This window comes from Aphanomyces astaci (assembly GCF_000520075.1).
Source record: "Aphanomyces astaci strain APO3 unplaced genomic scaffold supercont1.29, whole genome shotgun sequence".
Classification (NCBI taxonomy): domain Eukaryota; phylum Oomycota; class Saprolegniomycetes; order Saprolegniales; family Verrucalvaceae; genus Aphanomyces; species Aphanomyces astaci.
In genome coordinates, this window is record NW_009798292.1 from 165,640 (window position 1) to 187,510 (window position 21,871).

At 49.9% G+C, this 21,871-nt stretch overlaps 9 protein-coding genes and 1 pseudogene across 16 annotated transcripts; 5 read left to right on the forward strand and 5 right to left on the reverse strand.

Moving 5' to 3' along the window:
* Positions 1-71: 71 nt before the first annotated feature.
* On the forward strand, positions 72-1,046 carry H257_10559 (hypothetical protein; the record flags this gene model as incomplete). The annotated part of the gene is made up of 1 exon (XM_009837147.1): positions 72-1,046. One exon carries the CDS (start codon positions 72-74, stop codon positions 987-989), a length of 918 nt encoding a protein of 305 aa, XP_009835449.1. The 3' UTR covers positions 990-1,046.
* A 559-nt stretch (positions 1,047-1,605) lies between these two features.
* On the reverse strand, positions 1,606-4,043 carry H257_10560 (hypothetical protein). 3 transcript variants are annotated; one of them, XM_009837149.1, is made up of 9 exons: positions 3,654-4,043; positions 3,449-3,585; positions 2,943-3,402; positions 2,776-2,900; positions 2,532-2,630; positions 2,294-2,392; positions 2,123-2,221; positions 1,944-2,042; positions 1,606-1,872 (listed from the first exon to the last, which is right to left on the reverse strand). In XM_009837149.1, exons 1-9 carry the CDS (start codon positions 4,030-4,032, stop codon positions 1,651-1,653), a joined length of 1,719 nt encoding a protein of 572 aa, XP_009835451.1. In that variant the 5' UTR covers positions 4,033-4,043; the 3' UTR covers positions 1,606-1,650. The 3 variants fall into 3 exon arrangements, with proteins under 3 accessions (XP_009835451.1, XP_009835450.1, XP_009835452.1); XM_009837148.1 differs by lacking the exon at positions 1,606-1,872 and having other exon boundaries at positions 1,892-2,042; XM_009837150.1 differs by lacking the exons at positions 1,606-1,872; positions 1,944-2,042 and having other exon boundaries at positions 2,082-2,221.
* A 1,367-nt stretch (positions 4,044-5,410) lies between these two features.
* Positions 5,411-5,938, reverse strand: H257_10561 (hypothetical protein; the record flags this gene model as incomplete). The annotated part of the gene is made up of 1 exon (XM_009837151.1): positions 5,411-5,938. One exon carries the CDS (start codon positions 5,936-5,938, stop codon positions 5,411-5,413), a length of 528 nt encoding a protein of 175 aa, XP_009835453.1.
* A 105-nt stretch (positions 5,939-6,043) lies between these two features.
* On the reverse strand, positions 6,044-8,458 carry H257_10562 (hypothetical protein). The gene is made up of 8 exons (XM_009837152.1): positions 8,198-8,458; positions 7,985-8,150; positions 7,779-7,941; positions 7,657-7,732; positions 7,074-7,185; positions 6,889-7,008; positions 6,759-6,842; positions 6,044-6,586 (listed from the first exon to the last, which is right to left on the reverse strand). Exons 1-8 carry the CDS (start codon positions 8,425-8,427, stop codon positions 6,197-6,199), a joined length of 1,341 nt encoding a protein of 446 aa, XP_009835454.1. The 5' UTR covers positions 8,428-8,458; the 3' UTR covers positions 6,044-6,196.
* A 94-nt stretch (positions 8,459-8,552) lies between these two features.
* On the forward strand, positions 8,553-10,542 carry H257_10563. Of its 2 annotated transcripts, none has more exons than XM_009837153.1 (5): positions 8,553-8,653; positions 8,710-8,863; positions 8,917-8,982; positions 9,070-9,967; positions 10,039-10,542. In XM_009837153.1, exons 4-5 carry the CDS (start codon positions 9,079-9,081, stop codon positions 10,482-10,484), a joined length of 1,335 nt encoding a protein of 444 aa, XP_009835455.1. In that variant the 5' UTR covers positions 8,553-8,653; positions 8,710-8,863; positions 8,917-8,982; positions 9,070-9,078; the 3' UTR covers positions 10,485-10,542. The 2 variants fall into 2 exon arrangements, with proteins under 2 accessions (XP_009835455.1, XP_009835456.1); XM_009837154.1 differs by having other exon boundaries at positions 8,917-9,010; positions 10,039-10,484.
* A 1,090-nt stretch (positions 10,543-11,632) lies between these two features.
* On the forward strand, positions 11,633-13,939 carry H257_10564. Of its 2 annotated transcripts, XM_009837156.1 has the most exons (9): positions 11,633-11,723; positions 11,783-11,963; positions 12,012-12,084; positions 12,166-12,252; positions 12,323-12,492; positions 12,544-12,818; positions 12,948-13,232; positions 13,302-13,583; positions 13,700-13,939. In XM_009837156.1, the coding sequence occupies exons 1-9, from the start codon at positions 11,654-11,656 to the stop codon at positions 13,876-13,878; spliced, it is 1,602 nt and encodes a 533-aa protein (XP_009835458.1). In that variant the 5' UTR covers positions 11,633-11,653; the 3' UTR covers positions 13,879-13,939. The 2 variants fall into 2 exon arrangements, with proteins under 2 accessions (XP_009835458.1, XP_009835457.1); XM_009837155.1 differs by having other exon boundaries at positions 13,302-13,939.
* Positions 13,940-14,590: 651 nt separating this feature from the next.
* H257_10565 (beta-ketoacyl-acyl-carrier-protein synthase II) lies at positions 14,591-16,713 on the reverse strand. Its single transcript, XM_009837157.1, has 9 exons — positions 16,207-16,713; positions 16,064-16,145; positions 15,919-16,010; positions 15,776-15,868; positions 15,614-15,732; positions 15,427-15,551; positions 15,339-15,376; positions 14,873-14,944; positions 14,591-14,782 (listed from the first exon to the last, which is right to left on the reverse strand). Exons 1-9 carry the CDS (start codon positions 16,699-16,701, stop codon positions 14,621-14,623), a joined length of 1,278 nt encoding a protein of 425 aa, XP_009835459.1. The 5' UTR covers positions 16,702-16,713; the 3' UTR covers positions 14,591-14,620.
* A 168-nt stretch (positions 16,714-16,881) lies between these two features.
* H257_10566 lies at positions 16,882-17,882 on the forward strand (the record flags this gene model as incomplete). Of its 2 annotated transcripts, XM_009837159.1 has the most annotated exons (5): positions 16,882-17,058; positions 17,116-17,324; positions 17,392-17,482; positions 17,527-17,571; positions 17,629-17,882. In XM_009837159.1, the coding sequence occupies 5 exons, from the start codon at positions 16,882-16,884 to the stop codon at positions 17,761-17,763; spliced, it is 657 nt and encodes a 218-aa protein (XP_009835461.1). In that variant the 3' UTR covers positions 17,764-17,882. The 2 variants fall into 2 exon arrangements, with proteins under 2 accessions (XP_009835461.1, XP_009835460.1); XM_009837158.1 differs by having other exon boundaries at positions 17,527-17,882.
* Positions 17,883-18,030: 148 nt separating this feature from the next.
* Positions 18,031-18,106, forward strand: H257_10567 (annotated as a pseudogene). The gene has a single exon. The product of its transcript is annotated as a tRNA-OTHER (tRNA).
* Positions 18,107-18,527: 421 nt separating this feature from the next.
* H257_10568 lies at positions 18,528-21,504 on the reverse strand. Of its 2 annotated transcripts, XM_009837161.1 has the most exons (5): positions 20,903-21,504; positions 20,410-20,832; positions 19,997-20,321; positions 19,337-19,452; positions 18,528-18,902 (listed from the first exon to the last, which is right to left on the reverse strand). In XM_009837161.1, the coding sequence occupies exons 1-5, from the start codon at positions 21,480-21,482 to the stop codon at positions 18,607-18,609; spliced, it is 1,740 nt and encodes a 579-aa protein (XP_009835463.1). In that variant the 5' UTR covers positions 21,483-21,504; the 3' UTR covers positions 18,528-18,606. The 2 variants fall into 2 exon arrangements, with proteins under 2 accessions (XP_009835463.1, XP_009835462.1); XM_009837160.1 differs by having other exon boundaries at positions 20,410-21,504.
* Between the last annotated feature and the right edge of the window lie 367 nt (positions 21,505-21,871).

Sequence of the window (21,871 nt, forward strand, 5' to 3'; positions counted from 1 at the left end):
TTTCCACGTGTTTTCTGGGCTTTTGCCTCAATTCCCCTGCATATGGCGGTCGCTTTTCGTGGGACTTGGGCATGAACGGCGCGTTTGGGTGTCTAGCGCTGGTCAACTTTGCGGTAGTGCCCGCGACGTACTGGGGCGTCCACGACACCAAGCGTGAGCCGCAGCCGTTGCGGCCGTACTTGCTGCAATTCTGGAAACTTGTGCAGAAACGAGCGGTGTGGCAGGTGATGCTGTACAGCTTCTTGTCGTCGTTGCTCGGGTCCAACCTCACCACAACCGCGGCGCCGTACGTTAAGTACCACTGGGCCAAGGTCGAATCAATCAACAACGCCGTGATCGGGGTACTCGGGCACTTGATTCTCGCAGTGGTGCTGGCTGCCACTGGTCGCTACGGTACGCAGTGGAACTGGCGGGTTGTGATTGTGGTCACGACGCTGCTTGGCACGGCCATCGATGCCGTCGTGCAGTTTCTCACCATCTATGGCGTCGTGCGCAACCAGTGGTTCTACCTGGGCGTGCCCCTCACGGAGCAACTCCCCGCGGGTATCAACTGGGCTGTGAATGTGTTTGTGATCGTCGAGTTAGCCGAAGACGGGCACGAAGGCATCGTGTACGGCCTACTCACGACTGTGGGCAACCTCCCTGGCATCTTTGGATCGGTATTGACCAACATTTACTGCGCACAATTCGACGTGTCGTCGTCCGACATTCAGCAAGATTCGATGCACGTCCGCCACCAAGTCGCGTACACGTACCTTGTCACATATGGCACGACCGTCCTCAGCTGCTTGTGCGTTGTGATGTTTCCGTCGCAAAAGGCGGCGGTCGCGACGCTCAAAGCGACGGGGGGCAGCTACCCCCTCGTGGGAGGCGCCGTCCTCGTCGTGTCGTTTTCAGTGCTCGTGCTCTCGATCGTTGCGAGCTTGCTGTCCATGTTTGAATCCACGGCGTGTCTCCGCGTGGCTGGCGGGGCCGGCTGTTCGACGTGATAACGACGTTTGATAGTGTTGTGGTGTTGGTATGATATATTTGGAATCCAAGTTGACTTATTCAATTGTGCGCTTGTAAGACACACGTGAAAGGGGGGGGGGTGGGGGTACTGACTACTTGTGTATGTACTACTGGTGTGTGTTGGCTACGTTGTCACATTCTGTACATTGTGTTTACAGTAGTCACGAGAATCAGTCGCAGTGTTCTGGCGTTGGAGACGTCGATACACGTTCGCCTCGTAAAGTCGATCACGTCACCCGAAACGTGTTTCATATCATTCGGTACTACTCTAGTAGCACAGAACGATTAATAGTAGTACTATACTATTACTATACCAGTATATAATACTATTATAAAAATAGTAAACTAGTTTGTGCTTTTGAGTCATTTCGGACGAACCCAATACTATTATTAATAGTATTTAATTTTATTATAAAAATAGTAAACTAGTTTGTGCTTTTGAATCATTTCGGACGAACCCAACACTATTAGTAATAGTATACTAGTAATTTTAATCGGAGGATGCTCATCCATCGAGTACAATCCATCGACATATACTTTACGTGTAGCCCAACTAGTACCGTGGAATACGACCTACTCATATATCAACACTTGTACTAATATAGTAACAATCCCCATAAACTACTTACTATTGTGCACTCAAATTAACACGTTGCTACTACTACTACTAGTAGGAGGAGGAGGAGGGGGTCCTGTGTTGTCGTCATCTTCTGCGGTGGTTTCGGTGGTGGGTTTGGCCAAGAGCGCCAGCGATACGCCTTCGACGTCGGCCACCGACACCGCCGCGCCCTTCTTGGCTAGGAAGTCCACCACAGCCGTATGCCCGTGCTTGGCCCCGGCTAAAATGGCCGTGTTGTCGTCCTAATCAACGATCTCCCATATGAGCGTGCCACGTCATAGCTACCATCCTCTCATGTGATTGGATGATTTACCTCGTCGCGGGCTTCAACGTTAGCTCCAAACCGCACGAGGAGCTTCACGAGCTTCAGGTCCCCGCGCTCGGCTGCGAGCACCAACGGTGTCTTGCTTTGCTATATAATATATTTTTTAATAATATATATGCCATTTACAGAAAATATGTTTTTTTTATAGGTGTGTTTTATGGACGTACGTCGTTGGTCGCTTCCACGTTGGCCTTGTGCTCCAATAAACTCTTGGCCACATGAAATTGACCTGATGCGGCGGCCAGCACCAGCGCCGTCTGTCCGTGCTACATATATATATATATATATATACAATCCATTCAATACATATATATACAAAGATATATATATATATATACCTCGTCAGTGGCTTCGGTTTTCGCGCCACAGTCCAACAACACTTTGACCATATTGTAGTGGCTGGCCTTTGTCGCGACCACGAGCGCCGTGCAGCCATGCTAATTAATACACGCAACACCCGTTCTCAGCATCTGATTCTGATTCTGAGTCGGAATAACGTATGGTTCTGATTCTGAGTCGGAATAATGTATGGTTCTGATTCTGAGTCGGAATAATGTATTCTGAGTTGGAATGTACCTCGTCACAGCCTTCCGTGTTGGCGCCTTGCAACAGCAAACTCTTGACCGTGTTGACAAGGCCAGCGGCAATCGCACGAAACACATCCACGGCCTTGGCCTACACCCATAATCCAACGTTCCATGATCACGTCATCACGATATATGACGTTATCACGATATATATGACGTTATCACGTATATGAGACGTCATCACGATATATGACGTCATCACGATATATATGACGTTATCCGAGATTCCGTACTTCGTCAATGACCGACGACGATGTTGTATGAAACGTGGAGGTGTCGGCGGGATGCAAAAGCGACGTTGCCGTGGAGGACGGCGACGGTCGGTCCGTGGGGTCTGCCGGCTCATCCAAGGCCAGGGCTACACATGGCAATAAGACATGACGTGATCACGATGACATACCCGGTGTCACAGCTGCTGGCGGCAGCTGGTCTTTGGGCGCGGCCACCTCGGGGTGCCGGTCGCAAAAGGCCTTGTACCAGGTCGTGTCGACTTTGAACATGGGGTGTGCTTCCCGGATGAGTTGATTCGCGAGATGCATCACTTCCTTCTTCACGACGGGGGCGCCGTCCTTCGTCGCTCGAATCGTCGCCAAGTTGTGCAGCAACTTGGCCTCCATGGCGGCGTCCAGGCTAGTCTGTTGCCCGCCGCCAGTGCCCCCCGCCACACTCGCGGCCGCGTCGTCGTGATGCTGATGGAGTCGGTGGGTGTGCAGATGGTGGTGGTAGTGGAACCTTTCTTTGAAGTTTTGCACCCATCGCAGGTTCACGAGGTCGCCGAGCGCGCAGTTGCGCTGGGGCACGATGTAGTCCTTGTTGAACTCGGGGTGTGTCGAGTTGTCCAAGATGTTCTTGGCCATCACCTACGTTCGACGCATGAGAGAATGCTAGAACGATGGCATGGCGTACGAGAAGATCCTTGTTGTTCCACGAGCTGTTCGTGCCCTCCACCTCGAGTGAGGCCTTGAGCTCGTCTTGGAGCCACGACGTCCATGCATTCGTCTTGCGGCCGCGCCCAGTTCGTGCCTTCTTGGACCCTGTCATGCCTGCATTTTTCAACGACACACATGAGATGTACACACGTGGGGGGGGAGAGGGATGATGTAGTACAGACCGGACGTCCCATAGATGTACTCGCGACTCTCCTTCCACCACCGACTCGCCTTCATGTAGTTGGCCTGTGCAGATCCACGGAACAAACTCGGGAACTCCGCAATCGCCTGAGTCGCCAAACACAGCCGATCCACTTTAGCCATCTTGGACGTCTCGGGTTTGGCGCCGCCGTCGCTAGAACCGTTGCCAGCCTCGGCAAGGAGAGTTTGTTCTTTCGCTAGCATCCACGTCATCACGCGGAGTCTGTCGTCGTGCGTGGCGACATGCTGCAGGTTGCGCTTTCGTGTGTACGGAGCCGGGTGTCCTTCCACTGGAGCTGCCGGCGCCACTGTCGGGACAACCGCTGCTCCTGGCACACTATTTTCTTCAGGCTTCAACATATGGACCGAGGGGGAAAACGAAAAATGGGCATTTTTTACTGTGTGCCGCCAGTTTGATTCCACCAATCATAGCGACGGATTACCGACTCCGGCCTTTTAATTGGCTCACAAATTACACTAATTTCAGATACGACGGTTATGAATAACAGTATTATCCGGAAAAAATTGGTGCTGTTGTGAATAAAATGAAAGGATGCCAAAGGGGGCGTTGGCTGCAAGATCATACGCTCGGTGAACATGCGCAGGAAACTCACGACATCCTGTCCATCTAGATGATATGGAGCAACCGCAGAAACTAATAGTACTTCTTGAAGGTTCCGGGTACGGTACGTAGTACGAGGTTGCGTGGCAGCTTGCGAGCTGTAGTGATTGAGAACCAAGAAGGGAAACTTAGAAAGCTCAAGAACGATTACATTGTACATATTCACCCAGCTGCTTGTGTTACATAGCTCTACGTACGCATGTGATGATCACCTTTGGCAATGTCACGATGACGTTTGGCGCGATGGTCGTTGTGTCGTTCACTGCAAATGCAACGATGAATTATTGGTAAAGTTACGCACTCTAAAGTACATCACGAGGGTACAACCTGAGGTTAGAGTTTATATGGACAAGGTTGAACCCTTTTTGGTCTTGACAACAGGACACACGACTTCGTCTTAAGTCCTGTCCACCTTGCCGTTGCCAAGTGCAATGTGATGGCAGGACTGGTCGACAGAAAGATAGCCATAACAATCCATGATGTAACCTATATAGTAAGTAGCGCACGCACGACACCAACAGCACGATCGAATAAGTTACCGGTCAGTGGACTTTTGCCACCCTTGTACATACTTGGGCCTTGGGGCTGTTTTAATTAGGGAATTATTGTATTGTGCTTTCGAATGAAATTTCTTGTTGTGGTGTGGTTTTTCGTTGGAATTTAAATCGATTTGATTGGCTACTTCAGATGAGCTCAAAATTATTAACCAATCAAAACCTTCTCAATGAAATTCAACCAATCAGATCGATTGTGGATCGGTTTGGTTGGCGCGATTCGATTGCACCCCCTCCCCAAATTTGTATCAAATCGACAATAATTAACCCGCTTTTACGATGTCACCACAACTGAAGTTGAAGTATATGTTTGAATAACATTAGCAAAATGAACTTTGGTACTCGTCGTGTCCACGTTAAGCGTTGAATGCGCTTCGTAGATCGGTTAGTTGGTGCTATGCGTCAAAACTTTGTTCACAGTCGCCATTATTGGTTTGAAGAAATTTTATTCGTTCAACAGCTAACTATTAATAGTTGATTACTTCATAGCGTCCTCTAGCCAATCTACGGGGCGAGGGTGCATACTGAAGAGTTGAGTCGGTGGTTGAAAGTAAACGCAGAGCTAGTTGCCGCTGATCACGCTCAGAGTAAGGACGATCATTCTTGTGCAGGGGCTATCCGAGACCGCGAATTCCAGGAACAGCAGCACTTTGGGCGAGACACCGGCGTAGGCTAAGACAAGCAATGCCAGCGCAGTCATGATATCTTGGATCACTTTTTTGATCCATTTCGCGAGAATGCTATGAACATCGACGGACAGCCATTCCAAACTTTGGATCAATACGGTGTACGCCCAACGACGCGTGGACACGGTCAAGGCTTGGTCTGGGCTAGCCTGCAGTCGAGCACGATATGGCGACCAGTCGACCGCGCGTTGCGGCACAAAGCTGGGCGGCGCCACGTGCAACGGCTGTGCGATTTCGATGGAAAACTGCCAGTCGCTGTCGTGGCGAAGCACCCACCAGCACCACATTGCAGCCCCATAAGGGACGCAAACAACCCACAGGGGCACAGATATGTTGATGTAGTACATGGCGTAGCCTGTCGTGAGGACGCTCAGTGCGCGAAACAACGAGTCTGGCAGCATCATCGTTCAAATAATGCACACCACGGGGGATCCATTTCGCCGCGGAATTCAAACACTGCGATTTCATTGGTGCATTTGCGCCAATGAAACGCGCTCAAATCTGAAACCGTCGTTTGCTTGGTCTGGTTCGTCCCAACACGGGAGTGAACGGCTGCATTGCGTGCTGCAGCTGCTGGATGGGCACACATACAGTACTGCCGGTACATAGCTATACACCCCTGAGAGGGTAGTTCCAAGTTCTCTTGAAGTCTCTTGAGTTAACTAACGCCTAGTGTTTCGCCTCGGTGTGGCAGGTCGGCTACCAGGCGCGTTGCGTCCCCGTCGTTGGCTCGCGTCAGTGTCATCCTCTTCAAACTCTTGGTGGTGATCTCTCGGGTTGTAATCTTCATCGAGGCCATATGGCAATAAACCTGCAGATGTCTTCTTGATGGGCTTGGCGGCGAAGTCGACCCCGACATTGTCCTTGCGGTACGCTGATGCATTCGTGGCTACCAGCACCCGCTCGTAGCTCATGGCGTGGGTGTGACACTGCAGCGCACACCGCTGACGGACGGCCCGGGACACTCCGCGGCATGACTCGACGCCTACATGCGTCAGCAGGGGCATCGATTGAGCCAAGGCGTTGATGCTAACATCGGTGATGGCTGTATTCTAACAAGGCACACGATCAAGTCATGGTTCACGAGTGTTATGATTGTTATAAATACTAATCATCCTCGTAGGATTGTTTCAATGTATGTACTGCACCGATTATTGTACTGATATTTACACGAGGGTACATCAAAAAAAGTTCTTCCCCACGTTTCATTCATATTAGCCTCACCTTGGCTTCGAATACCGTAAGCGGGGCCCCTGCATTCGCCACGGCAAAGGACACGACCCCGGCATCCGTGATGCACCGGCAGTTCTAACATGTTATGTAACACCGCCTTGATTATAACAACAATATGTACTTGGATTGATAACACGTCGAGGTGGGGGCATCGAGCGGTCTGCAGCACACTGTCTCGAATAAGCGTATTGTCGACTACTAATACTTGGAGCTTGTCGAAAACCAGCGAGTGTTCGTCGTTCTATATATATATATATACAATATCATGGTTAGTGTGAAGGAGGAATAGGAATAGAGCATACATACAATGCAAAACGTCTTGAGATCGCGCGAATGTGACAGATCCAACCACGTGAGTTGGGCGTGAAAGGTGCGTACGAAGGTATCAACTTGGGATGCCACCATGAGTCCACATTGACTAGGTAAGTGTATTGCAATATCAAGGGAAGAATCATATGATATTAGTGTCACTTCTATAAGACTTTGTACACCACGAAATACACTGTGAATTATAGTGGATTCGGTACAGATCTCCAGACCCTGTCGAATGTCGCCGCCGAATAATCGAATCATGAATCGACGCTAGTATTGGCTAATCTAGTTTTGAGTGGATTTGATTGGCTCTTACAGAAGGACAAGTATGTTTTCAACCAATTAGAACTCCACCGTGATGATTCAATCTTGGTTAGACAAACCACGCGAACTTTAAATTAGCGAATAATGCACAGTACATCTTCTTCATAACGAGCATTCAAAACATATTATAGGTGCAACCTCCAATAGTGGATTTTGTATGGTAATAACCATGCATGTATATATTACATATATATATCCATGAATAGATAGATAGATATACGACGAAATGTGTGAGATACTGTTGACCACGTACTTGAGCACGACTTGATGAATGAGTGGACAGGAAGCGGCCAGCTGCGCCAGCACTTGCGATGTCACGTCATTGGCGGCTACACAGAGACGTTTGGTCAAGAATGAATGGTTGGGACGAGGTACCAGAGACAACCAGATGGGTGAGCTGCGGGGCGTTTCGGAGGATGGACACGATGGAAGAGTTGTTTGCGAGGGAGGCGGCTTGTAGCTCGAGTTTTTGCAGGAACGGGAGGCTGGTCTTCACAGTCGGTAGTCGCGCGTCAGAACAACCAAGCACGGACACAGTCTAGTAGCACAGAATAGCCACATGCCAGAGGGACAACGCTTACTCGAAGGCTGTGGCATGCCTTAAAGAGCTCTTGCAACACTTTGGTGTGGGTATGGCGAAGCGAGACGTGTTGTAGATGGGCCAGCTGCGATAGCCCGAGCTGCCATGTGAGTTCGTTGGACACGAAAATGTCACGCGTCATGGTCACGGATCGGAGCATTGGCCACCTGCATCAACCCTCGTGATGTCGGCAGCTTCGAGACGAAGGGCGTACCGTTGAAGAAGCGTCAGATATCGCGTGCCGTTGTCGACCGGCCGTACGAGGTCGAAGTTGACGTCGAATGCAGGAAGGCTGAGGAGCATGGCACGCCACCGACGGCACACAAGCTGCCACGTCACGTAGTTCGGAAGGGGTGGGACGTACGATAGCACCATCTTCTCCAGCTCCTCGCTTAGCATTGTCAATGGACGAACGACCTGCCGCCGATGCCGTCGAGATTCCATGGGCTTACTTGGCTTGATACTAGTGCAGTGGGTGCAAGATGCCATTGGAGATTCCTCCAGGAATCAGCCAATCTTATTGCAAGGAATATTCAATCTTGACCAATCAACCGTCAGCATTTTCACGTTGGAAAGATCGCGATGTTGCGACTGCCGGCGCTTGATCGGACGGCGGCCACATCCATCGTCCTAGGAATCATCTGCATCCTGTTGGGCACGTATGGACTGGGTATGATGCCACTCGTCTCGTTTGATCTTCTAACGACATATTGCGTCGTGGCACAGTCTGCCATGCACATGCAGCGATGTGCCCTGCACAAACCTCCGCCATCGGAGCCATCCTCGCCGGCGTTGGGTTCGGTACGTTGCTTCCGATCGTCGGGTGTTTGTCCGCGTACGTTATGGACAGCCGTTCAGAGGAAACGCAGCCACTTCTCGGGTACACACATCACATGGTACCATCATACGTCGTCAAGCGCTCGACTTGTGCAGGTCGTCGTCGCCGTCCGGTGGCCGTTCGTCGGCTGCAGCAATCTCTCCACGGATTTATATCTATCTGTACGCGAGTCACTTTGCCACTGCTTGGGTTTGTCCGATCCCACATCAGATCTCACGACAACGTCACTGCTAACGTCATTTGGCTAGGGCGACCGCATGTGGCAGTTTGCCGTGCCTCTGTTGCTCACCCGGTTCTTTCCCACGACACTGCTACCGAACGTCCTGTTTCAGCTCGTCGTGTACATCTTTCTCATCGTGACCATGCCGCATGTGGGCGCATTTGTCGATCGAACGAATCGATGGCATGTCCTTCGTACTGGCATCGTCGGGATGACCAGCATGATGGTGGTCAGTGCCACCGCACTCGTCGCGGCTACCGTCCTCCACCCTAACCCCAACGACATAGCCCCCTCTAACCCAGTAGCCAATACTACTACCGACGCCACTGTCCAATTCGCGCCCATCTTCGCGTCGAGCTTGAACTTTGCTGGCACTCCGTGGCCTCTGTACACCGCGGTTGCCGTTGCCGTTGTCGCGAGTGCCGTGGGCCAAATGTTCAACGATATGCAAACGTTGGCCCTAGAAAAGGACTGGGTCATCGAGCTAGCCACCGCCACGGACACGTCGCTGGCGTCGTGGAACACTGCGCTACTTCGCATCGACATGGCAACTCGAATTCTGTCGCCCATGGCGTTTGCCTTCCAAATGGATGTGCTGCAAAACGTCATCTCATATACAGGTCAAGTGTTTGTGCTCGTGGCCAGTGTCGCAGGGTGGAACCTCCTGCTCGCGCCGCTCGTGTTGGCCACAGGCCACGACCTGTACGACCTCTGCCCGTCGCTCGGCAACAAGAAAACCCACCGCCAACGACACGCACAACCCCCTCAAACTCGTTCTTCCACAACTGCTATGTGGAAACTCTACTTGCACCACCCGACAGCCCTCGTCAGCTTATCGTTTTGCTTGCTTTACCTGACCGTTCTCAAAGAGAACGCACTCAGCACGGCGTACCTGTTATGGCACGGCACGTCCGCCGCGACCGTTGGTTCGTTCTTAGCCTCCTCCTTCTCATCATCGTCTTATCGATTTCGCGTTTGTTGTCTAATGAAAACGCAGGGTGGAGTATGGGCAGCGGCGCGTACTGTGGCGTGATGGCGTCGGTAGTGTATCCGTGGCTGCTGCAGCGATGGGAGTATGCTGAAACGGTCGCTGTGGCCTCGGTGTGGCTATACGCAGCGTTCTTGACCCCCGCTTTGTGTGTCGTATGGTGGCCGGGTGCCGACAATGTCGTGCTCATGATCGTGATTGCCACGTCACAGTTCTGGCTCTGGACGACGACTTTAGCCGAGACCCAGATCATGCAAGAGTGGGTGCAGCCCCACCAGCGAGGCATGATTAATGCGATGCAGCACACGGCCAACAAGGGTTTCTACGTGGCGCTTCTTCTATTAGGCGTCGTGTTCGCCGACCCTCACTCGTTTCGAACGTTGGTTCTCGTGTCCGTGGTGGCCACGACCGTCGCGGCCACTGGCTTTTCCGTGTGGTACTGCCGCCATCGTTAACAGTTAACAAGAACGTCATGGTTGGAGAAGGATACATCATGACGTCCTTCATCTTGAGAGCTTGAGGGAAGGTAGTTTGTTGAGCGAGTAGTACGACCTCGTTGTTGACGTACCTAACGTTAATTAGTACTACGTAGTAGTACTCCTTAATAGTAGTGGTTTGGGGATCCAAAGTGTATGAAGATGCATTTGTGCAGTGAATTGTGACCTATGGAGGTGCCGGCCAAGAAGTACTCCTCAAGGCTGTCCTGGCCTTGGTTGCATAAGCTTACAGTACGGACTCAAACCTATGGATCGTCAGGTTTGATTACCAGTCACAAGTTGGCCGTGACATCGACAGCCCAATTTGTGTGGTTAAAACAACAAGTGTGTGCTCGCCAAGTGTACAAGTGTAATGTTGTGTTAACAGTAGTAAGTACAGCAGTGTATGAACACTGTACAATTCGTGTACACTCGCTGAACCGTGTTGGTGTGGCGCCACGTCATAACGTAACGGTGACCGTTACAACAAGTGTGCTTGGCCACCATCCAACCAGATCATCTTCATTCCGAGAATTATTGTATACAGTGCAGTATTTCACTTTGAGGCCAGTTCAACATGCAAAACAGTCAAGCGGGGGGGGGTAAAAACATGACTCCAAATGAATGGCTATTGCTCCAAACTCCAGTGCCTTCTCTGGCGATTTATGTGCGTACTCAATTGAGTACAGCGCAGAGTACTTCATCTGAACACTTCGACGTCGAAGAATTCCCTCGTTATAAAGCAGTACCATTGTTGTTTTGACCCGAAATACTGTGTCATGAGGGCCCGGATACACGTTTTAGCCCGTAACTTGAGACTCCGTCCTACCCCCCATGAGTACATACGATGCGAAATCCCCAGGGTTTACTGCATCACCAGTGGTTAGCTCTCGCTAACTACTGCGATGCGCTTAACCCCTCGCAAGAGGTGACCTAGTATGAGTATACAAAGTCCCATATAAACACTCAAATTGCAGTGTTATTGAGAAAATCAACAGTGGGACTACTATTATGAGGGAATTGTACCTATTGACGTTCAACGCTTGCCTGTGATTGGCTGTCAGATTATCCGTTGTGCTGATTGGCTCAATTAAAAGCCATCGATATATTTCCATCATTATTATTGACAACTTCTATTTTTCTTCAACATGGATCGAACGGTGGTGGCATCGGTGGTGGTTGGCGCGGGTTGCCTTGTCCTTTGCGCCGTCGGAGCTGGTGCGGCACTCATCCGCCGCTTCAACTGTGTCCTTATTGACGGTTGTATGATGCATCAGGTTGTGTGGGATATCCCAATAAATGCCCCGTCGAAGGTGCGTATGTGATTCCCATGGCGATCGTCGCGGTCGCTTCGTTGGTTCCTGTCGTGGCCATCTGGGTCGCCGCTTTCATCGATAGCCGACGCCGCAGCCACTCAAGCTCGAAATCAAAGCCCGACGAGCTGACCTCCCTCGTGCCGTACGTCGAACAACCATGTCTTTTCCTCGTTATAACGACCCAACACAGGTCCACGTCCGTGTCCGACGCGGCGGCGCGTATTCCAGTGTACATGTACGCTAGTCACTTTATGTCGTCTTGGGTACGAATACATATATATTGCATTCATGATACAGTTCTATGGCATCCTGCTGGTCAGATTGGCGATAAATTGTTTGGCTAGGGCGACCGCATGTGGCAGTTTGCGATTCCGCTGCTTTTCATGGAGATCTTTGTCGACACGTTGCTTCCCAGCGCCTTGTTTTCATTGGTACAACCTATGCGATTACATTCCACTTGGCTTGTACTAGTACTACTAGCTAAGAACTAGTACCTACTAGGTCGTGTACATTGTGGGGGTGGCGACAGTGCCCGTGGTGGGGGCGTGGATAGACCACACGAACCGTCTGCGTGTGATGCGCGTGTCCATCTTGATCGAAAACGGATGTATCATAGCCAGCACCATCGCCCTCGGCTCCATCTTATACGTGCTGTCGTCCGAGCCTGCCACGTACACAAACACAAAACCCTATCACATCCTTCTGACTGTGGTGGCCTGTAGAACCACTCCGGGCGTGCACTGGTCGTGGCCGATGATCGGTCTCTTTGGGGTGACAGTCGTGGCGGGGGCGGTAGGTCAGGCATACACGGACGCGCAGACGCTGTCGATCCAGCAGGATTGGGTGGTCGTGGTGGCTCGGGAGACGGGCGTGCCTCTGGGGGACTGGAACGCCTCTCTCCGCCGCATCGACCTCATCTGCAAACTGGCATCCCCCGTCGCGTTTGGGTTGATCATGGACTTTGCGGGCGACGCCCCCATGACCCGCGCGGCCACTGGTAGGTCCCCCATCCCCCATCCTCGTCCCCCTATTCGTAGCCCGTCCCCCCTTGTTGCTTGTAGACCCCTATATACCACCATACAATAGTCGTCGATAGATATTGACAATTGGTTGATGAACTATGTAGGGGCGGCGGTGGTTGGGGTATGGAACCTCCTCGCGGCTCCGCTGGAGTACTGCATGCGCGTCGACACGTACCACTTTGTGCCAGCGTTGCACGACCAGCCCAACCAGCTCAAGAAGAAACCGACGCTGAACTTCACACAGTACTTTGCGTCGTGGACCGAATACTTTAACCACCCCACATTTCTGGCGAGTTTTTCCTTCTGTGCGTTGTACATGACCGTGCTGACTGGGGACGGGCTCAACTCTGCGTATCTGCAGTGGCGGGGCGTTCCCCTTTCCCTCCTCGGTACGTACGTGCATCCTCTGCTTGTTATTTATGCTGCATTCCATCTGGATTGACCTAAGATGGAGGCAGGGTTGAGTTCGGGCCTCGGCGGTCTCTTTGGGTTTCTTGGGACGCTGCTCTTTCCAGTGCTGTTGGCATGTCTTGGCTCGATTGAACGTGTGAGCGTGTGGAGCGTCTGGTGCTTCTGGGCCACCCTCGTGCCCGTGTGGGTGGCCTGTGTCTGGTATGGCGAGTCCTCTGTGTCCGATTACATTATGATGGTCGCGGTGCTCTTCTCGCGCATGTGGCTGTGGTCGTGCGACTTGGGGGAAACGCAAATCATGCAGGAATGGGTCGAAGCTGACCGTCGAGGTACAATGGATAAAGATATGATTCGTCATGTGATACTGTATGGGGGGGGGATATCTGTCTCGTGAATACATAGTATGCGATATGGTGTGATATGATGTGATGGGGGGGTGGTGTAGGCTCGATCAACGCCATGCAAAATGCCACGTCCAAGCTGTTTTACATTGCGGTACTGCTCGTGAGCGTGTTCTGCAGCGACCCGCGCGAGTTCGTTACCCTCGTGAGTGTGTCTGTTGGAGCCGTGTTGTCGTCGGCCATTGGATTCACGGTCTGGTATGCCCGCCATGTGAAGAAGTAGCATCTCGGCTGCAGGTTAATACAAGCTTAATAACCTAGAACAACTCCATTGTGCTTTTCAGTACTCAAATTTGCCTCTTATGACATCAATCGAGCAAAGGGGTATGATTGGCTACAAAGAATGAAGGTTGCAATTTGATTGGCTAAAACGGTTGATTGCTTAATGAGTGAGTTGTAGCTGTGTATACGTTTGGATGTTTATACCCAAAGATATGTTCATGACAGGCTATCCATGGTGGCATACTCGCCTAAAATATCGAGTATTTGACCAATCAGAAGCTCATATTGAAGTGACTATGACGATTGCAAAGTGTCTCGCTCTGTACGACTAGTACTGTACCGGTAGTACTGTATGCAGCATTCGAAAAATAGCATAACGTTATATACTATTGTGCTTTCGAGTGACATTTCGTGGTTTCTCGTTGGAATTTAAATCGATTTGATTGGCTACTTCAGATGAGCTCAGAATTATTCGCCAATCAAAACCTTCTCAATGAAATTCAACCAATCAGATCGATTGTGGATCGGTTTTCGATTGCACCCCCTCCCCAAATTTGTATCAAATCGACAATACTCGGAGTAAACCGAGTTCCGATGCCACAGTTCTCATACGAACGAATCACCCATAGAATGGATGATGATTTTTCGTTGTTATTATTGTGCAACAAATTGAACATGGCCGTTTGATTGGCTAATAACATGAAGCAAAATGATTGGCTCACATCATAGTATATGTTATGACGTTAATCGAGGGTAGCAAAGCACAAACTTGAATTGGTTCCGCCAAATCCAAATGAATTGGACAGCACCGCTCGGATGGGCGCCGTCTGCGCGACGTTCGCCACGTAATTCAAGTCGAACTCGGCGGTTTGGCTCGTCAGGTTGAGTGTCGGCGGCGCAATGTTCTACCAACTTCATGATTCAATACCAATTTAAAAGGCAAAAACATTAGCATATTCGTCCAAAGCAACATATTTCACAGCATATGATCCTACCTCGTGAAGTGCTTTAAGTGCAAAGATGGCTTCCACGGCCCCCGCCGCCCCCAGCAAATGCCCCACCGCGCCCTAGAATGACAAACAAATATATGTAAAAAAAATATTCATCTTTCCATGGTTTCGCGATATAATACAATATATATATGATATCTATATATTGTTGGGTTTATTTTAAACTGGAGCGACATGGAGAATGAATCGACCACGACAATCAAAAGGGTACAGTAGAAGCATCGACGGAAATATTGAGCAGCCAATCACATTGCCGAAAAATCATATCAATCTCGAATTAGTGTGAGACCTAAATTCGTGTGATTCGAAACTCCACGACTTCTACAGACAAATTTTAGCACAAAAACATTGATTAAACATGATATTTTGGCGAATTAGCACAAACATATATATATATAAACTCTTATAACGGTTGTCATATATATATATATATATAGATACATATACATACCTTGGTGGAGGACACGCGCAAGTTGGACGCGTGGTCCCCTACAACGAGATATGAGTCATGTCTAGTGTTCTGTGTTGCGGTAGTTTACCAAACAAGCGCTTGATCGCTCGGTTTTCCGCAGCGTCGCCGAGGGGTGTGGATGTAGCGTGGGCGTTGATGTAGTCAATCTCGGTAATGTCAAGGCCGGATTGGCCAAGCGCGGCTTGCATGGCGCTATAGCACGACAATCAATCGTGTGCTAAAGTACCTCTGTTACAACACTAGCAGCGCCCTACCGAAATGCGCCGTCTCCAGATTCGTGGGGCGCGGTCAAGTGGTGCGCGTCGCCGCTGAGGCCATAGCCGCGGACTTCGCCATAGATCTTCGCCCCTCGTGCTTTGGCGTGGTCGTAATCCTGATTGTGTTAGCCTCCGGTAAGTTCACAGTAGTAGTCATACCTCGAGCACGACCACACCCGCGCCTTCGCCCATGACAAACCCGTCGCGATGTTGGTCGAACGGCCGCGATGCTTCAGCCGGCGACTCGTTAAACTACACTCGTGTCACCATATATAAATATTGTATTGCAAGACATGTATAACCTTGGTCGCCAACGCTTTGGCTCGAAGAAACCCACAAAAGGATAACGAGTTCAAGCTGGCTTCGGACCCGCCGGCCACCATCACGTCGGCATCTACAGCCATATTCACAACGGGGCTGTGTTATAAACTACTGTGATATATGTACCTCCGTTTCGAATGAACCGGTAGGCATCGCCAATGCTGTGGCTGCCGGTAGCACATGCCGTCGTGCATGCATGATTGGGGCCCTACAGCGGAACGGTAACTTAACAGATACGTTGGCATGAGTACGAGGTATATGGACGGTACCTTGAGACCATGCATCATGCTCACATGTCCTGCCGCCAAGTTGATCAGGATGCGAGGCACGAAGAAGGGCGACACGCGTCGGAACTTTTGCTGCTGGATGAGCGAGCCAGTGTCGACGATCTCTTGCAGGTTCCCGATGCCCGCACCAATGGCAACCCCCGCGCGCTCCTTCTGTGACTCCGTCGTGGGCGTCCAATTGGCATCCCGGATGGCTTCGTTGGCCGCAGCAATGGCAAACGAGATGAACCGCACGTCTTGGCTTCGAGCTTCACGCGGGTTGATGTGGTCGAGGGCGTTGAACGAGTCAGGAACTTGGCCGCCCACTTTGCACTCCAACCCATGCGTGTCGAAGGATGTGATCGCAGAGACCCCACAGTCCCCATGGATCAAACGGTTCCATGTTGCTTCAAGGCCGACACCCAAAGGCGTCACAGCACCTAGGCCCGTAACGACCACACGTCGGCTTAGCGCCGCAGGAGGTGGCGCAAACACCATATTCAGCTCGATCGTCGATTTATAATCAATCCGCCAATCAAAACTCCAGCATTATCTACAGTTTGATTGGAGAGTGTAAACCAATCCGAACGCTTTATTCTAAATATACGAGTCTTAATTGGCTGTAAATAAACCAATCAAATAGTTCCCCTGCGATGGCACTCAAAACTTGTAAACATCATGGCGACGACGACGATCATCGGATACGGCTCGCTGCTGTCTGAGACATCAGCGCGGTCAACCTTCGGCCACCACGTCAAGAACTTCCGCCTGGGACGCGTGCATAACTACCGCCGCGTGTTCGCGCATCCGGCGTCCATCTTCTTTCAACGTGGCATCGCTATCAAGGAGACCCTGGTGGCATTCATTTGCTTCCACGCTTCTTCGGCACTCACAGGAATGTGCCATGTGTAGGAGATGGCTAGTTTGTCGGCAGAGGTTAGCCCCGGTACCTCGTTTGCCGTCAGCGCCTTCGACATCCCAACGTCGCAATTACCTGACTTTTACGACCGCGAAGACGAGTTTTCGATTGAGGAGGTCGAGTTCCACGAAGCCAAATATGGCAGGGTGTCCAAAGGTCTGATGTGCTGTCGATGGAACGACGCGGATTACATTGCCAAGCGGTGCGTTCGTGCGTACTCCAATGTTCGTATCATGAGGGAGTTCATCTCAACCACCCATTCATTGTAGTGGCCAATCTACGTTTGACAAGCTGTACAGAACGTACGGCCTGGACACGATTTGGGGCTACGATGCCTCCAGTGGCATCCTGCCTTGCCGCGTAAGTCACTACCATGCTTCTGCTAACTAAAGTGATTGCTTTAGGTGTACCTGCGACACTGTATCCTGGCCGTGCAAAAGCTAGGCGAAGTAGGTGCTTTGGGCCATGTTTTCATGTTTTTCGTCCATATTTGGATATATTTTTAGGATATTTACGACGATTTTGTCCAAAACACGTATTTGGGCGACCGCACCACGACCATCCAATCGTACTTGGCCGAAAACCCCACGATCATGGACGCGGTGCCGCCAGCCCACCTTGTGGGGCGCTATAGCGGCTGATGCAGATGCCACGTCATTGCTTTAAACATTGTATTGCATCTCAAAACAATACTATTTTCGTAGGAATAACATATAGATTTACAGGGATTGATAATTGAAATATCACCCACAAACATAGGCCGTGAATCACGAGATCCTACAGTACTGTAGTAATAGTATACACAAGGGTAGGATTCATATCGTCGTCTTCGTTCGCCAACCAAACTCCAAATTATTTGAATCGTATCTGGAAATCAATAAATTCAAAGTAAAAAAAAAACAATTATTGTAGATTTGGTATCAGTTCGTTACGAGTTTTAGCTTGTCAAGCTAAAGGTCGCGGGTTCGAGTCCCGTTTTTCCCGTTATGAAATCAAAAAATAATGCTATTTTTTATTGTCGATTTGATACAAATTTGGGGAGGGGGTGCAATCGAATCGCGCCAACCAAACCGATCCACAATCGATCTGATTGGTTGAATTTCATTGAGAAGGTTTTGATTGGCAAATATTGTTGAGCTCTTCTGAGGTAGCCAATCAAATCGATTTAAATTCCAACGAGAAACCACGCCACCACACGAAATTTCACTCGGAAGCACAATAATTATGAAATTATTTTTTTGTACGAATTTTCGGATCCCGCCCAATCGAATCGCGTACTACCTCACCCGCCGTATGGGATTGGATATTATGAAAATGTCTGGTCTCTGATTGGCTAAAATACTATTTCTATTTTCCATGTAGATTCTTTGGTAACTAGCCAATCAAATGTCGCGGTGCGGTTGTAGTGAAGGTTAGGGTCATTTTCACAGTATTTAACTGCATACGAAACAAAATACTTGTCATGTGGGGTGGCTTTCATCATTTTACCACATGATGCGAGCAACGACGGGAGTCCTGGGGTCCCATGCATCCACGAGGATGATGTTGGTCTGTGGCGACTGGTCCCCGCGCGTGAGGCCGGTGCCGTTGGCCGCCGCCCGGACGAACAAGTCGCGGGCGGCCCGCAGCCTTCCTTGCTTCCAGTGGCAGATGCCCATGTTGTTGAGCACATGTGCGTATGTCGGGTATTGTTCATGGAGGGATTCGTAGATAGCGCAAGCTTCGGTGGACTGACCGAGGAGCATATGACACTTTGCAATCTGGAGCTGGGCTTTGAGTCCTACCCATATATATATGTTTATATATACATCCATAATATATATTGGTATCGGACAAATGTAATACGACTCGTGCGAAATTACGTCGAAGCATCATACTCCGAGTACATGGGAATAGTACCGTTAGTGGAATATCGAGTCAAAAATAGTGAATTTATTCGATCCAAATCTCCAAACGAGGGATCACGTATCGACTTTTCTATTGGCTGATTCATCAATTTGTGTATACTACGATTGGCTCGTACAAGTATATTCAGCCAATCAGAAATTCCAGCGCGATTCCACAAACGAATGTTGGAAGTTTGTAGCGATTGCACAAGACTATATATATATTTTTTTTCGAAGTATAATATATTTTGCTACCAATACAGATGATTCAATAGGATGATTCAATACTAGGAATAGTATGATTACTAGTATATATGTACGTACGTACCATGGCGAGGACTGTATCGAAGGGTTTGCTGGAGGTATAACGTGGCTTCGGCAGGGCGAGTTTCCAGTAAAAGCTCTTGCAATTGATCCAAAATCCGCCAATCTGTAGGGTCGGACCTATCTCTCCAGTTCAGTTTATAGGGAGCGTAATTCATTTTATTAGTCTTGAACGAGTGTATTTTTATATATTATAAAAAAGTCAATTCGTAATTGGAGTGGGGTAAAAGTTAAATGCGCGCACAATCTATCAACCAATCAAAAACCAGAACACGAATCAAGTAGCCAATCAAACTATCCACTTTTCGACCAATGCAATATCGAATTAGAGTGTGTCATCGTACGATTTTTGCATATATTTGTGTTTATTCTAACCTGGAGCAATGAATCGACACAACCGAATAAATGTATACAAGAATCACCGACAGAAGAATTGAACCAATCAGATTGCACGAAACCATCATCACCGTCAAAATAGTATTAAATTAGTGTGAAACTTCAATTAGTGTGATATAAATCACCACAGGACACCTTTTTATATAAGCTTACAATAGCAAACAATCGATAGATTTGACGATTTAGCACAAAAGTCAGTCAAACGATTCTGGGTAAAAGGACAATAACAGGCTTGAGGAAATATAATATGTACACATTGAACACGTACTTTAATCCGTGTCGGAACACTGCTTCAGCCGTGCGCCATGACTCGAGCTGGAGCGTCGCCACATGTGCGAGGCACAGTGCGACGGCGCACAGCGAGACCACGGCCAGCGTTCGATTCCATGGGTAGCACATGGTGTCGATGTATGTGAACAGCTGGCCAACGACTGGCACGACCACTATAGCTGGGAAATACACGTACCGATCTGCTGCTAGCACCACCAGGCCATGCTGGACAAGGCCAGAGACGGGCAGTAGCATGGCAAGGTAAAACGTCCACGCGGCAAGGGCGGCAACGGAGTGGGTTCTTCGAGCTCGAACGATACACCCTAACGTGTACTACGTAGTACATAGTATTCGGACGAGTGTAGAATACAAAGTCTATATCTAAACACAACGACGACGACGAGGTCGTACAGGTTGTGATGCCAGCAGTGGCCGTGGCCGATAAAAGCCACAGTGGACTATCGATCCAAGAGGCATGCAAGGTCGACGGCAGTTGGTAGTGGTAACGAAGGGGCGTAGGCCACAGCAACTTGCGAACGGGCCACAGCAGCACGACGACCGCTTTCACACAGCGCTGGGTCATTGAAAGATGGAGGATGTCCGTATCGACCATCGCGCCATCGGCATTTGCTGCCGCCGTCATACATGCCAGACCTAGCATGCTCACGCCATATCCAGCTTTGGAGATGGCATATCGAAGAAGCGCTAGGGTAGTTGCACGACGATTCCATGAACATGGCTGGGGTGGTGTCGAGAGGACAATATCCGTGGCAACGATGCCAACCGGAACGAGGATGGCCGCGCTTTTGCTCATGACACTGCACACGTACAGCCCTACAAGACGGCTGGAGGTGTCGTCGCTGGAACGATATCGCATATAGACGTGATGTATCGCGTGGCATACCCATAGACAAGATGGAAAAGAAGCGGCGGTGATGAGGACTGGTGCATTCCAATGCATGCAGGTGCGTGTAAAAGCAAAGGAGGGTGAACAGCATGGCCAAGGCATATGGCTGGGCGGACGGCCACCCCACGACTTCGACGTGAATCGGATGCACGGCGTACAGAAGCGTGCCGATGAAGCATCCGAGCGGATGGGGCTGGCCCAACTGTCGCAGCAGCCGCGCCGACGTGGCATACAACACCAAGCAATTGACCCAGTGGAGGACCAACGTCACGATGCGCACCGCGAACGGATCCATGCCCCACACACTGTGAACTAGCGCCTTGAGCAGCCACGACAAGGGTTCGTATACGTTGATCTTGACGGTGGTGAACATAGACACGATGGAAGATATCGAGAGCGGCTGCTGGATCATGGTGTTGTCGAGAAAGTTGATCGAGTCATCCCATGACGCAATGAACTCCCATGGTCCGTGGAGGAACGGCGACGCGTAGTATGCCACGGCCACACTTGCGACTGTACCTACGAGCATTGCCGGATCATGCAAGCGTGGTCCTAGGGTAGGGTCGTCCTCGGGCATTGGGTTGAAACGTTGTTTTGCGATCTTTGGGTATTTTGAAATCCTGGGTTTAACAACGTTGTTAATTCATTTATATTAAATCAGACCTGAATTCCCTTTCTATAGTGACATGCCACCAACTAGTTTGATTGGGGAGGGAACATGGGATCTCGGAGTGTCGAAGCGACACATTCTATGACTACACACCACCTAGTACTTGGGATATGCCATCCATGAGCAATACTGTCTGCAGCTCCTCTCCCATCTATCTGGACCACCCTACAGTACACAACCACGAGTGCATGTCACGGTCGCTATGTATGCATGCCAACCAAGCTTGTCAATCAATATTAGAGTGATTTTGCTATACTGTAACGTTATATAATTCTTTGAGGAGTGATTTTGCTATA